This window comes from Tiliqua scincoides, chromosome 4, assembly GCF_035046505.1.
Source record: "Tiliqua scincoides isolate rTilSci1 chromosome 4, rTilSci1.hap2, whole genome shotgun sequence".
Classification (NCBI taxonomy): domain Eukaryota; kingdom Metazoa; phylum Chordata; class Lepidosauria; order Squamata; family Scincidae; genus Tiliqua; species Tiliqua scincoides.
In genome coordinates, this window is record NC_089824.1 from 186,591,059 (window position 1) to 186,607,786 (window position 16,728).

The following is a 16,728-nucleotide window of genomic DNA, read 5'->3' on the forward strand; positions in this document are numbered from 1 at the left end:
CAGTTTCTCTGTCAGCTTTGATCATATCACCCTTCCTTCTGACTTCTCTGCAGTGGATCTTTGTCAGGCTTTGCATCTCATTCTTATTCTTGAAGCTCACTCCTTGTGTCCATGATAGTGACAAGATTCAAATTCAAGTCACAGAAAAAGTGAGAACATGTAAACAAGATCCGCCACATTCTGTGGGACTAGCAGCCAGGCAATGGGTTGGGGCTTCTCTTGTTTCTGTGTTAGGAGGGCTCAGGCCTTTTTGCTCCAGAAAGCTAGGACTTTAATGAGAAAAAGAAAGTAAGGCAGCATAAATAATGAACTACTGTCTAGTTGAAGGAAGCCAGAAATTTTGTCACCCTGGCCAAGGTGACTTGCTTGCTTCTGGTGCAAAGGGGAGGAATTGGATGGCTGTTCCTTCCTCTACAGTTGCCTTGATCTGTGAACAGCTAACCTCTGGTCTGTCCCCTCCCAGCTGTGCGCTTTCTGAAAAGCAAGGACAGCTGGATTAAATCCCTGCTTTCATACCCACAAACAGTAAGCAGCCCTGCCCTTTCCTGTGACTTAGGCTGTAGCTGCTGGTTCCTTACTGGCTTTATAAAGAGCTGCGGAGGCCGACAGCTCTGCCCTGAATGGTATGTTGTTGGGTGCATGAGGGATGGCTATGATCTCCACCCTGTGCAACTGGGGAGCAGGTGAGTTGGCTGCAGCCTGGATCAGTTATCCCCATCCGCTTTTCAAAGGGGCTGTTTGTAGGCATGTTGTGGGGCAGTAGAGGTTCCCTTCTACAATACCTTTCCCATAGTTGCCCTTGACACCCATTCTTGTGCCATCTGATGGCTGATTTATTTTCTTGATCCTCTGCTTCCTTTTCCATCTGTGTCTTTTCTGAAGTGTTGATCTCAAGGCTTAGAAAAGTTCCCTCTTTTATAAGACTGCTTCACTCCTCTCTTTTATAAGGCTGCTTCACTCCTCTGATTCAGATCCCTTCAGAGAATCCACTTCTTTAGCAAAACCTTTCTTTCCCTAATTATTTTATTCTTTTCACCTACAATTCTGTGCCTTTGCCGGCTTACGCTTTTTTCCATCCTAGTCTTGTCCACCTAATTCAGCTTTGCACTGCGTACCTCTTCTGGGGAGAAGAACCATGTGGCATTTTGGTGTTCCATAGACTTTGTTGCATGCTACTTGTAGTAAAGTGTACAAATCAGTAGTTGGAGTAGCAGCAGTGAAATTTTGTCTTGTTTTCAGTCTGAGGAAGACTTACTATGACAAGTTTAGGAACTGCTAGATTCTGTGAGGTTCTGGCTACTGTGCTGAGGTGACAAGGGCGGTACATATCCCCATGCTGCCTGAATCATGATGAAATGCCACTTTTGAACATGCGCACCCCTCTCTGTATGCGGATGGAAGGCAGGGTGGTGAATGAATGGCTGTACCCCACCTCCGCTCCCTATACTTACAAAGAGCATGGCATGCAGCCTCCCTACTATGTGCTGCTTCTGTTTGAAATGAATGGGGGCAGACATACTGAGGCTTTCAATTAAAAGTGAAGGCCATGGTCCAATAAAATGTCTTTTGCCTGATGTTTGGCCCCATCTTTGGAGGGCATTTTCAAAGGTTCCATGATCTAGAGATCACCACTAATCCATTCCATATGGATCATGTCATGATCATGGAACCTTTGAAAATGCCCTCCATGGATGGGGGTGATATGTCAGGCAAAAGACATTTTTCCCCAATAAAATTTTTGGACCATGGCCTTCAAGACCGACACTTTTAATTGGACTAATGGGATCAGAGTATGTTGGAAAAATAACATAAAAAGAAGGGAGGCAGATTCCAAATAGCCTCTCCCAGCCTACTTGGTAGTTCAGAAGCACTAAGTAGGTAGGAAGAAGTGATCTGGAGACCCAGCAGCTTTTTTTTTTTTAAAAATCTTATCCCATCTCCCTCAAATAGCACCACAGGGAGAATGGGGCTGCCTTTGCAGTAATCCTCTTCCAATTTCCCAATCAGTCAGAAGTACTCAGTGGTACAGCATCTGGTGGTCAGATGAACTTGGAGCTTATCCATTTGCAACCCCTCAAAGAATGTCACTCCACATGACCATTTCAGGTTTCCTCATGGTAAGACCAGCCCTGTGTAGTGACTTCTAGGGTAGCACTGAGGGAAAAAACAAACAGGCTCAGCTTTGTGAATCTGACCTTCTCTCTACCCTGAGGTCACATCTAAGCATATACAATATGCTCTGATATACTTGAAATGGTACTCACTACCAACATTTAAGGCCACATTCCAAGTGTTTAACCTAGTTGGGTACATCTGTTGGCTGTCAGCCCTCCTGCAAGTCTCCTGTGCAAGGGAGAAAGATGAAGAAAAGCATCTTTCCCCTCTAAACTCCTTCCTCTCTCTTTCATATACCCCCCCCACACACATTTGCAAACACAAACACTCTAAGTAACACTGGCTTGGGAAGGCTAATGAAGGTATGGGACAACTACTTCATTTATTGTAATAAATAAATGATTTCTTGGAATAAAGTAAAAGGGGAACAACAACAAAGGAAAGAGACAATGGATCCCCAAATGTCCCACTTTCAAGTCAGGTGAATACACTTGGTCCAATGACCAGCTGTGGGCTGAACTCAGCAGCTCCATGGGGTTTCAGCCAGGACTCTAGAAGAGTCCTAGAAGGTATCACATAGCCTGCCACAGGGAATACATATTGTATGCCAAGCCTATGTATTGTACATGATGCACAGTTGTTGACAGAATGGAGAAAGGGACAAGCTGATTCCTAAGTCAGCTGTAGTGGCAGGTATATGTGCCTGTTCACTACACTTGCATGGGATAGCAAGCTTTACTGTCTCTTGTTGTGGTTCTGGAATACTAAAAATGGTTAACAGTAATAAGTACTTTTGAACTAATTCACTGTGTCCTTTGTTTCTATGTTCAGACCCTCCAAATGTTGACAATGATGTACTGGAAAAACTGCGTACAGAGCCTATAGTGGTAAAGGCAGGAAAGAATGCAATTGTCAAGATCCCATTTGAAGGCCGGAAGCCAATCAGAGCAATGTGGTTAAAAGATGAAGGAGAACTTCTGGATGATTCTAGAATCAGCACTGAGCAGTCAGGCAATTTTACTCGACTCTCCATATCCAGCACCAACCGGAAGGACTGCGGTGATTATAAAGTGAAACTGAAGAATGAGAGTGGAACTGCTGATGCTGCTTTCAAGCTGGTAGTGATAGGTGAGCAACCCTGAGTATTCATACAGTGATTTTGATTAAGTATTCCATAACAACTTTGTAGGTGGTAATATCTAGAAATGATTTTGTAAACCACTTTCATTGTATGAAAAGTGATTTATGGATTTGGTTGGTAAATGACCTAGCTTGGAACTGTAGCACTTTTGGAGGTGAAAGAATAGAAAAAGTCTTTTTCAGCACTTCGTAGCAAATTACTTGTAAGCTGCAAAGTAAAATCTATAACACTCAACTATGGCTAAATTTAGAGGATAGAATCTAGAGTGTGGAGATCATGGAAACTATGCTGACAAAAGCCACCTGCTCTACCTCTTCTTTCCTACTGAAATCCCCAAACCCCCTTCCAAAAAGCTGTCAAGTACCCTTGGCAAAGGCATGGTGGTCTGCCAAACGATGCTGTACTCATGATTCCCTCCCAACAGCTGGGCATTCCTCCTACCTTCTATGGAACCCCATATCCCATGCTACTGCTGGGGGACATTAGGACAGAGAGCATGGAGAAGATGGCTTCCATGAGTGTAGCTTCTGTGAGCGCTATGATTTGGATGCTCCCCAGACATAGTAAAGATGGAGTTTATGTCAAAATAGGGTATGGAACACTATTGACTCTGGTTGAAGACAGAGATAATATAAACGCACCAGGAGCACTTTTTAATATGTCTGTAGCATTCCAATAAATTAAACATTCAGTATGTCATTTTTGTTCCTCTCTGTACACTCATTTGTCCAACCATTTCAACCACTTCTTCCTCCTGCTGCTAGGAGATGAAGTACCCTAGCACTGGGTTCTTCAGCTGAAAGCAGTGCAACTCTTTTCATCTCAGGATCTTGGTTGCTGAGAACTTTGTTTTTTGGATGGAGGAAGAGGCAGCAGAAATAACAACCAAGTAGGCAAGTAAGCAGAAAGAGGCCAGAATGACCTATCAACATTCAGCTTATTAGTATGATAATATTAAAATGCACATTAATATTAGCAAAATCTGATGGTGCATTCAAATGCTGTGAACTTCCTTTATAAATTTATCTTTTTCTTCAGTATAAGTCCTGTCCAGACATGATGAAAGCCCTTGCAATGATCTTTGTAAATAGATTCAAAAAAATGACAATAATTCCAATGCCAAAGACTGTTTGCATATCTCTTTTGTGTTCAGATAAGCCACAGTCACCCATGGGACCCATAGAAGTTGTGGACACCTCCACAAGTGGCATAACTATAAAGTGGAAGCCCCCAAAGGATGATGGGGGTAAGCCAGTGCAGAGTTATACCATTGAGAAGCAACAGGTTGGCAGAAAGACCTGGGTGACTTTGGGAGAAACCCGTGAAGGCTGCACTATTTTCACCACCAACAAAGTGGAACATGACAAGAGCTATTATTTCAGGGTGAAAGCAGTGAATTCTGAGGGCGTCAGCGAGCCACTTGAGTCTGATGAGGTGATGGCTGCTACCAAAGGTAAGGAGGAGCTCTCTGAATACTAGTCAAATGTTCACAACAGTATCTAACGTTTCACCAAATTGAAATGTAGGCCAAGTTTGACTGAACCCAAGTGGAATGAGACCCAAGTGTTCTCATTTCATCTCCTAATAAATTAAATTTAAAAAAATTAATAATTTGAATAAAGGAGAAACAACAGGAAAAAAACACATAATAAAGAAGACTTGTAAATACTTGAAATATAGCACCCTTGGGGAAAGAAAACAACCACCACTCCTACTGTAATTGGCCCTCAACAAATATCTGGCCAATATAGGTATAAGAAGATATTGAGCAACTGCAATGAACACTACTAAGAACATCAAAGATCATATGGCAATATCTCTCCAAGACTTAAACTCTTGGCTAGAGTTCAAACTGGTGAGAACCAAAAAAAAACACTCCAACCTAAACATCTGATGAGCTGTGTCACCACTGATGGTGATATTATTATGTACCACTTTTTTTGAGCATTGTAAACATACCCCACACGGTATCTCTATAGTTCTAAAAAAAATCTTCTAAGGTAGATCACTGCTGAAGTGAACATATTGCAGATTTCTCAGTGTGGGCAGGGTAGGGGCTTGTCTAAGGCTGCCTATCAGTATTTTTTAAGGTGAGATTTGAGCATGTGACTTCTTTACTCAAAGATCAGAGTCCCCCAACTTGCGTCCAAAGTAAAGCTGCATCTCTTGGGATGCAGCAAATGTCCTGTTGGCACAGCTGCGTCGGTGCATCGGAGTTAGGTAGGATTGGGCTGCTAATCTCTTAGACATTACACTTGTCTTATAAGACAGATAATAATGATGGGCTGCATTTTTCATAGTTTTTCCGGGCCCTCCTGCTCCTCCAAAGATTGTCAGTGCCAGCAAGGGTGCCATCACACTCATGTGGGCAGTGCCGCACAAAACGGGCAACTCCCGAATCTTGGGCTACACAGTTGAAAAATGTAAGAAGGGCAGCAACACCTGGACACCTATCACTGATTTGCCCATAACAGGTAAGCTGCTTAAATAGGAATATATTTGCTGCAATAAACTAGCACAAAGGCTGAAGGGTGGGAACTGGCATACTAATTTGTATTGCTAGGGATGCTTCTATGCTTGAGCCCTTTAGTGCTGCTTGGGCACTGCCCTTCTGACTGTGGGATTAAAACTACACATTACTGGTGCTATGCTCTTCCCCATAACCAAGATTCTTTTGCAGTGCTTGCAAATTTGTCCTGTTCTGCAACAGTCCTTTCTAACATGAAATATAAGCTATTTGCAAACCTTACTCATTTTACTGATAATCTGGTTCCACAGATAGGAAGTGCACAGTGACTGATCTGAAGGAGGGACTACAGTATGAATTCCGTGTGGCTGCTATCAATACTGCAGGGGCCGGTGAGGCCAGTGCACCTTCAGAAGCTGTTTTTGCCCGGGATTCCATGAGTAAGTTATTTGGTTCATCTTTCCTATTAACATGGGAAAACCACATAGGTCAGGGCAAGGGGGAGAGGAGGAGAGAGAGAGAGGACTAATTCATATAAAATGTTTTCAAATATGCATACATTCATGTGATCACTTGAACACTTTCAAGCATCTGCTATCATGGATCAATGTTTAAAACAGGACATGTCACTTAGCACTCTATCACCTCTTGCAGTACTGTTGAGCTAGCAGCTTTGATCAAGGAAAACTCAAGTGATAGAAATAGCCCCAGCTGCATTCATAAGGAAATGTCCATGGGAAGATGACATTAGGGGGAAAAACAGTCTACCAAAATGACATTTTTACATGTTACTTTTATAAACACTTTATTGGTGTCCGGTATATGTGTTGTAATATAAGGATTAAACTGGCCAGTATCGAGGTGCTGATATGATATTTCGGGTGAATTGTGGCAAGAGAACTGTCCTGCAGTGGGCCAGATGGTAGGGGATGGTTGCCAGAGTTATTGAAAGAATGATGGGATTTTCCACTTAGACATGGACAACACTATCCACAAAGAGTTAGATATAAATTATAAACAATTGGAGACAGTGTCTTCTTGGGGAAAAAAATTCATTGGAATATAGAAATGTAAATCAATCTTCCTCTTTACAGAACCTCCAGGTCCAGTGAGGGACCTTAAAGTGACCAGTACAGATTATACAAGTATCTCCTTGACATGGCTGAAACCTGAGTCAGAAGAAGAAAGTTCTGCCAAAGGATATGTTGTAGAGATGCGACACTCTGATGTTTTGAAATGGACTCAGTGTAATGCCCTCCCAATTGCAACTACTACATATACTGTCAGAGGGGTAAAACCCAGGGAGATGTATTTCCTACGTGTGAAAGCACTTAATGATGGGGGTTCTGGTGAGCCTGTCGAACTAGACACTTGCATCCAAGCTGTGCCTCCCAGTGGTGAGTCAAAATGTACAGCTTCTGCCTTGGGAAACATACGCCTACCAAGACAACCAATTTAGAAATAACATTTCTAAAAAAAAATTTTCTGTGAAATTTCATCTTTACTGCTTCTAGGATGTGGTATATTATTGTATACCTCTACTAGTGGCATAACTGTGTACTTACTATGTATAGTGCCACCTTAATGCTAAATGTTGCATACAACTCAGATGTAACACAGTCAATGCTTAGGGGTGGGTGATGGGGACAGGTAAGAGATTTCATAGTAAGTAATGAACTTTTAAAATAAGAGTACCGGAGAGAGTGAGACATTTCTAGTCTCTTAGTCTCTTAGCAGGCTAAGGGCCCAATCCGATCCAATTTTCCAGTGCTGGTGCAACTGTGCCAATGGGGCTTGCACTGAATCCTATGGTGGGGAGGCAGTCACAGAGGCCTCCTTAAGGTATGGGAACATTTGTTCCCTTACCCTGGGGCTGCATTGCAACTGCACCGGTGCTGGAAAGTTGGATAGGATTGGGTCCTAAGTCAATGTTAGGGTAGTCCAAGGAAGGATATGTTAAAGAAGTGAGTTTTTAGAGGACTTTGAAAGAGGGAGGCTGTTTTGGGCGTAGGAAGTAACGCAACAGAATGCATGAATGGAAATGCATTGCAGGATACAAGTGGTTGTTATCTGGTGTGCTCCCTGGGGCATTTGGTGGGCCACTGTGAGATACAGGAAGCTGGACTAGATGGGCCTATGGCATGATCCAGCGGGGCTCTTCTTATGTTCTTATGAAAGAGTAGAGGAGATTGACAAGAGATGGCCTGAGCCAGAACAAGAGGAGAAGTGTGCAAGACATTTTTTGGTCTGTTTTACCACTCCATATAATGGCTCATTTGTTTAGTTATTTGTTCATTAAAATCAAAGTTGTTTCTTTGCTCATTTGTCCCCATATCATTCTTTTACATAGCACCCTTTCATTTTTATTTCTGATTGTCTTCAGTAAGAGAGTGGGGCTGCTGGGACAAGAGAGTCCTCTGAATGCAGGGGAGGAAGGGGAATGGAAAATATCCATTTTCCAGGATGCAGGTGGTTTAAATTCCCCACAGACCTGGATGAAATGACTTCTATGGGAAATATAAACATTCCTTACCTCCTAAAATAGCTGCTGGAAGACAAAAAACTGCCTTTGCAGGGGACTCGCTTTCTACATGGTGTCCCTGAAGGTGTGGCCTTTTCCTCCTAACACAGTATATATCAGCATATTTTCAAGGTGCTATAGGGTGTCTGTGATATGAGATGAAACCTGTAATTTGTTTACTCATTTTTTTCCAGTTCCTCCCAAGCTCTTAATAAATGACAGTCTCAAAAGCTTTATGATTATAAAAGCAGGAAATACAATTCGTGTGCGCATTCCTTTTGAAGTAAGTACAATCCTTGTGAGAAATGAGTCATTTAATTTCCATGCTTTCTTATATTAGACCCCCCTACTGCACATGTTACAGGCCGACTTTGCTGTATAATATGTTAAATCTATTTGCTTCTCATTTAATATACACTACTGCCTGCATGCAGTCACATGGACAGCACTAAACACATCAAATTCTTGCTTCAGGAACTACTTCCAGTATTGCAAATACATTCTAACTATAATTACTAGGAGGTCAGTTCAATTTAACACAAACAAACTTAAGTCAAACTCAACAAGTTTAGAACTGGATTGTTAGTGACCCTATGAAAAGATACACAAGGTCCGAATTAGATGTGACTTCAGTCATGTCATTGACTTTTGCATGCTTGTTTTAGTGGAATGGGGGCCTGGTCCAGATCCTCACTACTGTGGGGGAGAGGCTTTACTCCAGTAGTGAATATGGTCCTGATCCAGATTGAGACCCTATTAACATGCTATTATTACATACACAAGAAAGCAGGTGCACCAAGGGAAATGACATTTTAGTAAATAAACAATGTGTAGTAAGCTATTTTAGTAAGTAAATAAAACGTTTTCCCATATTCAATCATAAGAAGAAATGTTTTCAAGTTGAAAGAAATAGTGCTGCTTCATGCTTAATTTTACTACTCTCTTTTTGCTTGTGCATATAACATGTATATAATAGTATACATCAGTGTTTCTCAAACTGTGGGTTGGGACCCGCCAGGTGGATCATGAACCAATTTCAGGTGGGTTCCCATTCATTTCAATATTTTATTTTTAATATATTAAACTTGACGGTATGTGACTGCATTACAGATCTGTACTTTGAACAGGTTACTATGTATACGCTTTTAACAATGATAGTAAATGAGACTTACTCCTAGGTAAGTGTGGATAAGATTGCAGCCTAGGATTGTTAAAAATTTTCCTGCTTGATGATGTCACTTTTGGTCATTACATCCGTTCCGGTGGGTCCTGACAGATTCTCATTCTAAAAAGTGGGTCCTGGTGCTAAAAGTGGTGCTAAGAGAACCACTGGTATACATTATTCAGTGTTTCATCTGACCTCATGGTCTCTCTTACAGTAAAACCCTTATTGCTAGAAAGATGCACCTTCATTATACAGCCTGTTTTTGAGAGAATTGGTTGGTTGAGAGAATGGATTTGTGTGGTAAAATCAACCAGCAAATTGCTGAATAGGGCAGCTTCTAGAAAGACAAAAGTTAGCCACCGTTTGCCTAGGATGGTCCCGAATCGGCCTTTTCAGCCACACTAGACGCTGTTCCAGAACCACCATTCAGAGCGCGATACCATAGTCTTTCGAGACTGAAGGTTGCCAACAGGTGAATAGTACACAGTCTAGGTTTAATGCGCTTTCCCTTTCAACAGGCTTCTCCAACTCCTGAAGTTATTTGGCAAAAAGATGGGCTTGCTCTGCCTGCAAAGGCCACAACTGCCACCAGAGAAGGCCTGAGCCAACTCATCATACCAGGAGCCGAGTTTTCTGACAGTGGCCATTACACCATCATCCTCCGAACTGACCACAGGAAAAAAGAGTCTTTTAGCTTCCTTGTCCAAGTCATAGGTAAGAACGCCACAGAGATTTTTTCAATCATTGCAATCCCATTTGCTGTTCTAGGAAAAAAAAAACACACCCATTCCCAATTCCTGCTTCAATAATGCCTGCTGAGCTTGGCAGCTGTCTGGCCCATTGTCCATGACATGTGACATATTTAGAGGTCTTAAGTCAGCATATTTAGGACTGCCAAAAAAGGATCGTGGAGTACATACCATTGCAGGCCTTTATGGACATCTGTCAGCAAGGGAATAAGACACCACTTGCAAGTATCAGACTGTCAGCCCCTTCGTTTACAGTTTACAAAAACAGTTGTACAAACTGTCAACAGGCATATTTGTCTGGTAGACAAAGAGGGTGAAAACTGGCTTCCACAAGTACACAAGCTATAAGCCAATGTTGCTAACCCTTCATTCCATTAAATACAAATGAAATGTCCCTACAGCTCTGGAAGGGAGGTGTACAATTGAAAATAACAGTCAGATAATGACTATTTTGAATCAGCCTTACTTTTAACAAAATACTCATTACCCTATTAAAAATTACAATTAATTTGTAGCCAATGGTTTGAGCAAAACCAAGTTGTAACTAAAGCATCTCATTTGTTTCTCTCTAAATTTTCCCAATCCATGCTGTGCCCCACCCCTGTGGCTACTGTTTGCTCCCATTGACAACTTCCCTCTTGGAGCAATTAGCTACTGACAGGGGAGTAACTGATTGAGAAGTGGTGCGGCAAGGTTAAAGACCCTCATGCATCAGCCCTAATCTGGATCACCCTTTCCCAGTCCCAACTTCTATTTGGGAAAGATGGGACACATGATTCATAAGCATTTACTAGTCATAACATAATTTGATCCTTATAGAACAACTGAACTTAAGAATTTATATAAGACAGCACATGAAAACCACATGTTTCGGAGAGATCTGAACAGGAAGTTTGAATCAAGAGAGATACCAGTGGTATCATCAGGCATAGTCATCAGGCATCAACCATGTATGCCACTTTGAGTTCCACAATGGAAGAAAATTGAATATCAATAAATACTGATTGAATATCCTTTCAGTTGCAGGGTATTTTAGTGTTTAAAATCAGATTCAAAATGAATTTTTAACTGATTAACTCATCCATAGCATATTTAGCACTAAAGTCTGTGTTTGAGATCTAGAACAATGATATATACTCACAGTATACTTCTGACTTTGGAGTCTCCATCTTAAGATATTATCTCCATCTTAAATTCTGGCTACAGTTCCTGTTTGTTGTTATTTTTCTACTTTGCAGATATACCAGAATCCCCTGGTCCTATTCAGATGATTGAGAAAGTCCCAGATACTGTGACTCTAATTTGGGAGCCTTCACCAACAGAAAAGAGAGAGGGTAACCTAAACTATATGGTCATGATACGTGACTCAAGCAAGGGATCATGGCAGATGGTGGCTGACCTAATTTATACCAACAAGTGCACTGTTGCCAATCTTCTTCCAGGCCGGGAATATTTCTTCAGGGTTCTGGCAAAAAATTATATGGGAGTCAGTGATCCTTCTGAAACAGTGCAGCCTTGGTGTATTCACAAGACAAAAGGTAAATAGGCTTTGAAAACATTTCATTGACAGCATATTCACTATATGGTAACTGAAACCTTAGATTTGTTCTTTTCATAGAATTACAGAGTTGGAAGGACCCCTATAAGACCCCTCCCCTAGCCATGTGACCCACTTCAGCAGCTGAAGCCCCTTCTACGAAGGCCATGTGCTCTCAGCCAGATATTTACTGCAAACACACCCTCTCAGCAGCAACCAACCTGAAAGAGAAAACATACAGATCAATACCAACACAGACACAACTGCAAGCCCGGCCCTCCTGCTCAACCTCCACATAAAATACCTGTTTACAAGTTCAGGTTGCAAGTTCCTTGGCCCTGGGCTGCCTTCTAAACACTAAAATCATTTTAGTTAATGATTTCAGGCACCAAAGCGTTCCATGCATCCATCTCGCACCTTCTTGGCATAATCTAAACTTACAATGTATGGAAATTAGGTTATGGTGCAACAAAGGATGTTATTATGATTATGTTAGACTGAGGGTGCAATCCAAAGGTGCCTTTGGGCCAACACAAGTCCCTTGCTCCTGCCCAACATTGTCACAAAAGTGCCGTAAAGCACTTTCATACCAACATAAGGGGACAAAAGCCAGTGCATGCATGTGCACCGGCCTCCTCGTGCTGATGTGGGACCTGGGGAACGGGCGAGTTGTGTTGGCCGAGCTTGGCCAGTGCAGGGGCCTGGGGGTGCGTGAAGAGGTGGGGAAGAGATGGGAGGGAGGCGTTTGGGGTGGGGGAGGGTGGGCGGCAGGTGTTCCTGGGGGAAGGTAGGCGGGGAGCGGGAGGTGGGGCCAGGATGTGGCAGTTATGCTGGATCCTAGCCTCATTCCCAGGCATCCCAGGGCAATTTTGGGCTGCTCAGATTTGCACCATTGATTTAGGTGGCACAGATTCAAGTAGACCTATTGGGGCTGCTGTGGGTCTCCCCAGGTTAAGAGAAAAAGCGTCCCTTTGCCTCGGGCTGACCCATTAGCAGCCTGAAACTTGCACCGGATACAGTGCAGGCCTACTGGCCTGCCTGTTCCAGCACAAGTTAGGATTGGGCTGTGAGTTAAATATGGAAAAATTCCAATACTTCTACCTTTCCCAGAGCAAAAGGGTGCTTGATGGGAAATCCTATGGATCGAATATCCTGTGACTATTTCATATGAGTCCTGTGAATATTTCTAATCCCTCCCCCAGTTAGAGTTTTGCAATTGCCAGTGTAAATTTTAAAAATAACCAAAGGAGATGGCTTAGTGTGTCTTTTCTTTTTCCATGCAGGTACAACAGAAATATTATTTGTAAGGGCTAAAGGGTGGACTACAAGTGCATATTTCTTGTTAGAGGGTTTTCAAACCAACAAACAATATAGCCAGTAGGGGTGGAGATGGCAAGAAAGGGCTCAGCCATCAAGGAAGGTCTCACTATCAAATCAAATGCACTGAATCAAGCTCTTGCCAAATGGAAGTATGCAGACTTTGGGAGAGGGCATCATTCAGTGTTGGGACATATGCTTTGTGTGTAGATGGCTTCAGTTTCAGTCTCCAGCATTTTCAGTTCAAAATGGATCAGGTAGCTAGAGTTGGGAAAGTCCCTTAATAGAGTGCTGCTGCCAGTCACTGCTGGGCTAGATGAACCAATGGTCTGATTGGTATAAAGCAATTCCATATGTTCTTAGTTTGAAGTGTAGCCATGGCCAAAGAATTGCACCTCTGTGTGTTAAGTCATTACTGGAAGAGTTTCTATCAGTGTTTCTGCATACAGTGCAGAAAGTGTCAACACGGTGCCTTCACTGTGTATTGATCATAATGTAATCTTTTGTACTTTTTGCTTTGGTTTCATACCTCTTGCAGGTAAATATGAAGTCAGACTTCCAAAGTATAGGAATATCAACCAAAACCAGCCTCCAAGATTCCTCGTCCCATTGAAACCTCACCTGGTGACTATAGGATTTGATTGCCACATGAGTTGTGCAGTGACTGGATATCCAGTACCTCAAGTCACTTGGTACAAGGATGGCATGAACCTCTCTCAGGATCCTACTTTCTTCAGCAAAAATGACTTTGGGGTCTGCTCGCTTATGATCTTAGGAGTCACCCCATCAGATGGAGGCCAGTATAAAGTGGTTGCCAGCAACGAACTAGGCCAAGCAGTCAGCACAGCCTTCATCACCATAAGAGGTAAAGATGAAAGAGCAGCTGAAGTCTGGCATGCTTAACCCTCATATTTGGTATGCCTGCATGAAGCAAATCAGTGCTTGACGTTCCTTGATGGTACATTTTGCCACTGAGTAGTATGGCAAAGTATGTTATTGCTCCAAACTACCTAGACTTCTCTGAAAGTTCAAATACAAATCTACAAATTTCCCTGCATGCAAATACAAATTTCCCTGCGTTCAAATACAAATCTACTGTAGGGTGACAAAACTTTTTAAGGGGTGAACATGATTTTTTAAAAACATAATGGCAAGGGAAATCCTGGCCTTTCTTCCTAGATTGTTTTGCTCCATTGCTGTGGGCAATGGTGGAAAGTGTGGAAGAAGAATGGGGTATAAATATATTAAATAAATGCTTACTTTCTCTGTCTCTCTCTGCTGGGTCAACAGCAGTGGAACTGAGTGGTAGGAGGGGAACTTTGATGTGAGCCCATGACTTTTCCTTATCATGATGCTTTTAGAAGATCATGCACAGTCTGTAAAATTATCATTAAGCAATGAAAAAGACAGAAATAAAATCACAGCGGAGCAGAGGTTTTTTTATTTTTATAAAACCGAATAAACTGGAGACTAAGGCAAAAATTCATGATTTCTGTCCTGAAAGGAGAATACACTAGGGGCGTGTTTCTTATTTTAAATCATTTATCTCCTGCTTTTCCTGCCCAACAGACAATTCATGTAAGTTGAAGAAAGCTATGTAAAGCAATCACCTGTGCTGAAATCAATGAGACTTAAAATCTGTTCAGGATTGTTGCTCTAGAGTGAATTCTAAAGTTCACACAAAAGTTTCCAGTGCAGTTTGAACATAGACAGAATGAGAATTAGGGCACAATCCTAACCAGGTCTACTCAGAAGTAAGTCCTATTTTGTTCAGTGGGGCTTCCTCTCAGGAAAGTGTGGTTAGAATTGCAGCCATAAGAACAGCCCCACTGGATCAGGCCATAGGCCCATCTAGTCCAGCTTCCTGTATCTCACAGTGGCCCAACAAATGCCCCAGGGAGCACAACAGATAACAAGAGACCTGCATCCTGGTGCCCTCCCTTGCATCTGGCATTCTGACATAGCCCATTTCTAAAATCAGGAGGTCGCACATACACATCATGGCTTGTAACCTGTAATGGATTTTTCCTCCAGAAACTTGTCCAATCCCCTTTTAAAGGCATCCAGGCCAGATGCCGTCACCACATCCTGTGGCAAGGAGTTCCACAGACCAACCACATGCTGAGTAAAGAAATATTTTCTTTTGTCTGTCCTAACTCTCCCAACACTCAATTTTAGTGGATGTCCCCGGTTCTGGTGTTATGTGAGAGTGTAAAGAGCATCTCTCTCTCCACTTTATCCTTCCCATGCATAATTTTGTATGTCTCAATCATGTCCCCCCTCAGGCATCTCTTTTCTAGGCTGAAGAGGCCCAAATGCCGTGGCCTTTCCTCATAAGAAAGAGAGCCTTAATTTAATAAAGACTCACTCAGAATAGGTGTCTCAAACCAGAGCCCTAAAATCACAGTGGTTTTTGGATTTCATCCTTTGCCCTCTTTTGATTTTCTAAATCATGTAGATTCGTCTTTGTCTGCTTACAGAAAAAAAATTACAATCAATAATTCATGGAATATTTCAAAGTATCATGTTTGTCCTGCCCTCAATCTTGTTTACCTTGGGGGTCCTAACACCTTAGATCAGAGTGTTCCAGCACAATCCTATGCATGTTTACTAGAACACAGTTTGACTGTGTTCAATGGGATTTACTCCCAGGAAAGTGCTTATAGGGTTGTAACCTTCATAATTAGGCAATTTGTGGTGTACATCCTAACCTTGTCTTAATAGGATTTGACTATTATTTCTGTGGGCTTTCTGTTACTTATACCAACCCAATATTCTCTCTCTCTCTCCCCCCCCCCCCCATGGAAGAACCTACATTTTAGAATTGCTTCACTGTTCCAGCTTTATACAGCCTGTGGTGTGATAATGCTTTCTCATAAGACTGATGTTCTTAACAAAAGATGTGTACTGTCATTCATATGAGTTCAGCCTGAAGGCTCTGCCTAGCACTGCGGGTGTGATCAGAACAAATATACCAAAGTGTACAATTTTTCATAACTGGAAAACCATTTGAAAAGGTGAATGCAATTCTGCCCAATAGCCCTTTGAAGATTTGGTACTTGGAATACCATTATATTCATCATAGACTCTATTGGAAGAGATAACTATGACTGAATGGAAATCATTTTCATGGTCACAGTAAGGAAAGACAGTTGCATGAACTACATATACATATATACAACTGAGATGCTTGTTTTGCTGAAAGATTTCTTGTTTTGTATGAGAAGATACATGGAGCCAGGCTAATGGAATTTGGATTTCAAATGTTCTGACCCTGCCGATTTGAAGCAGTGGCTGGGCACAGGGGCTAAATGTTTTTGATGTTTCTGTCTAGAAGAATACCAAAACTTATAGGAAATGTCTTACTGTTTTCATGTTTCACTTTGGCTATAACTCAATTTCAGAAAGATTAAGGAGGGAAAAGAAGTGGAAGAATACCACCTCTATAATATTGGCAGGTTTGGAGGAAGATTCTTAAGCAAGATTGGAGTAGAAATGAGATTTAAAAGATGTGTTTTTCTGATTGGACAGCATTTGTCTCATTAATAAGAACGAAGATTATACTTTTTGTGTTCTGCTGAACAGTGAGCTGCATTCCTGATTGCTTCCCAAATGCCTCATTAAAATGAAACCCACTGCCTGGAGTCACCTGTCCTAAGCATTTTCCACCCAAGCTATGAAAATAAGCTGGCTGTGTCTAGAAAAAGTGTTCAGTT

General features: G+C 42.0%; 1 protein-coding gene across 1 annotated transcript in view; it reads left to right on the forward strand.

Moving 5' to 3' along the window:
* Window positions 1-15,868, forward strand: part of IGFN1 (immunoglobulin like and fibronectin type III domain containing 1) — a 51,337-nt gene extending 35,469 nt beyond the window's left edge. Inside the window, exons 18-27 of the mRNA XM_066624675.1 lie at window positions 2,947-3,243; window positions 4,410-4,709; window positions 5,557-5,730; window positions 6,035-6,163; window positions 6,818-7,120; window positions 8,439-8,527; window positions 9,928-10,123; window positions 11,397-11,696; window positions 13,551-13,877; window positions 15,821-15,868. Of these exons, the coding sequence (XP_066480772.1) occupies window positions 2,947-3,243; window positions 4,410-4,709; window positions 5,557-5,730; window positions 6,035-6,163; window positions 6,818-7,120; window positions 8,439-8,527; window positions 9,928-10,123; window positions 11,397-11,696; window positions 13,551-13,877; window positions 15,821-15,834 (2,129 nt within the window). The 3' untranslated portion in view covers window positions 15,835-15,868. The remainder of the gene's footprint in view (window positions 1-2,946; window positions 3,244-4,409; window positions 4,710-5,556; window positions 5,731-6,034; window positions 6,164-6,817; window positions 7,121-8,438; window positions 8,528-9,927; window positions 10,124-11,396; window positions 11,697-13,550; window positions 13,878-15,820) is intronic.
* Window positions 15,869-16,728: the final 860 nt, after the last annotated feature.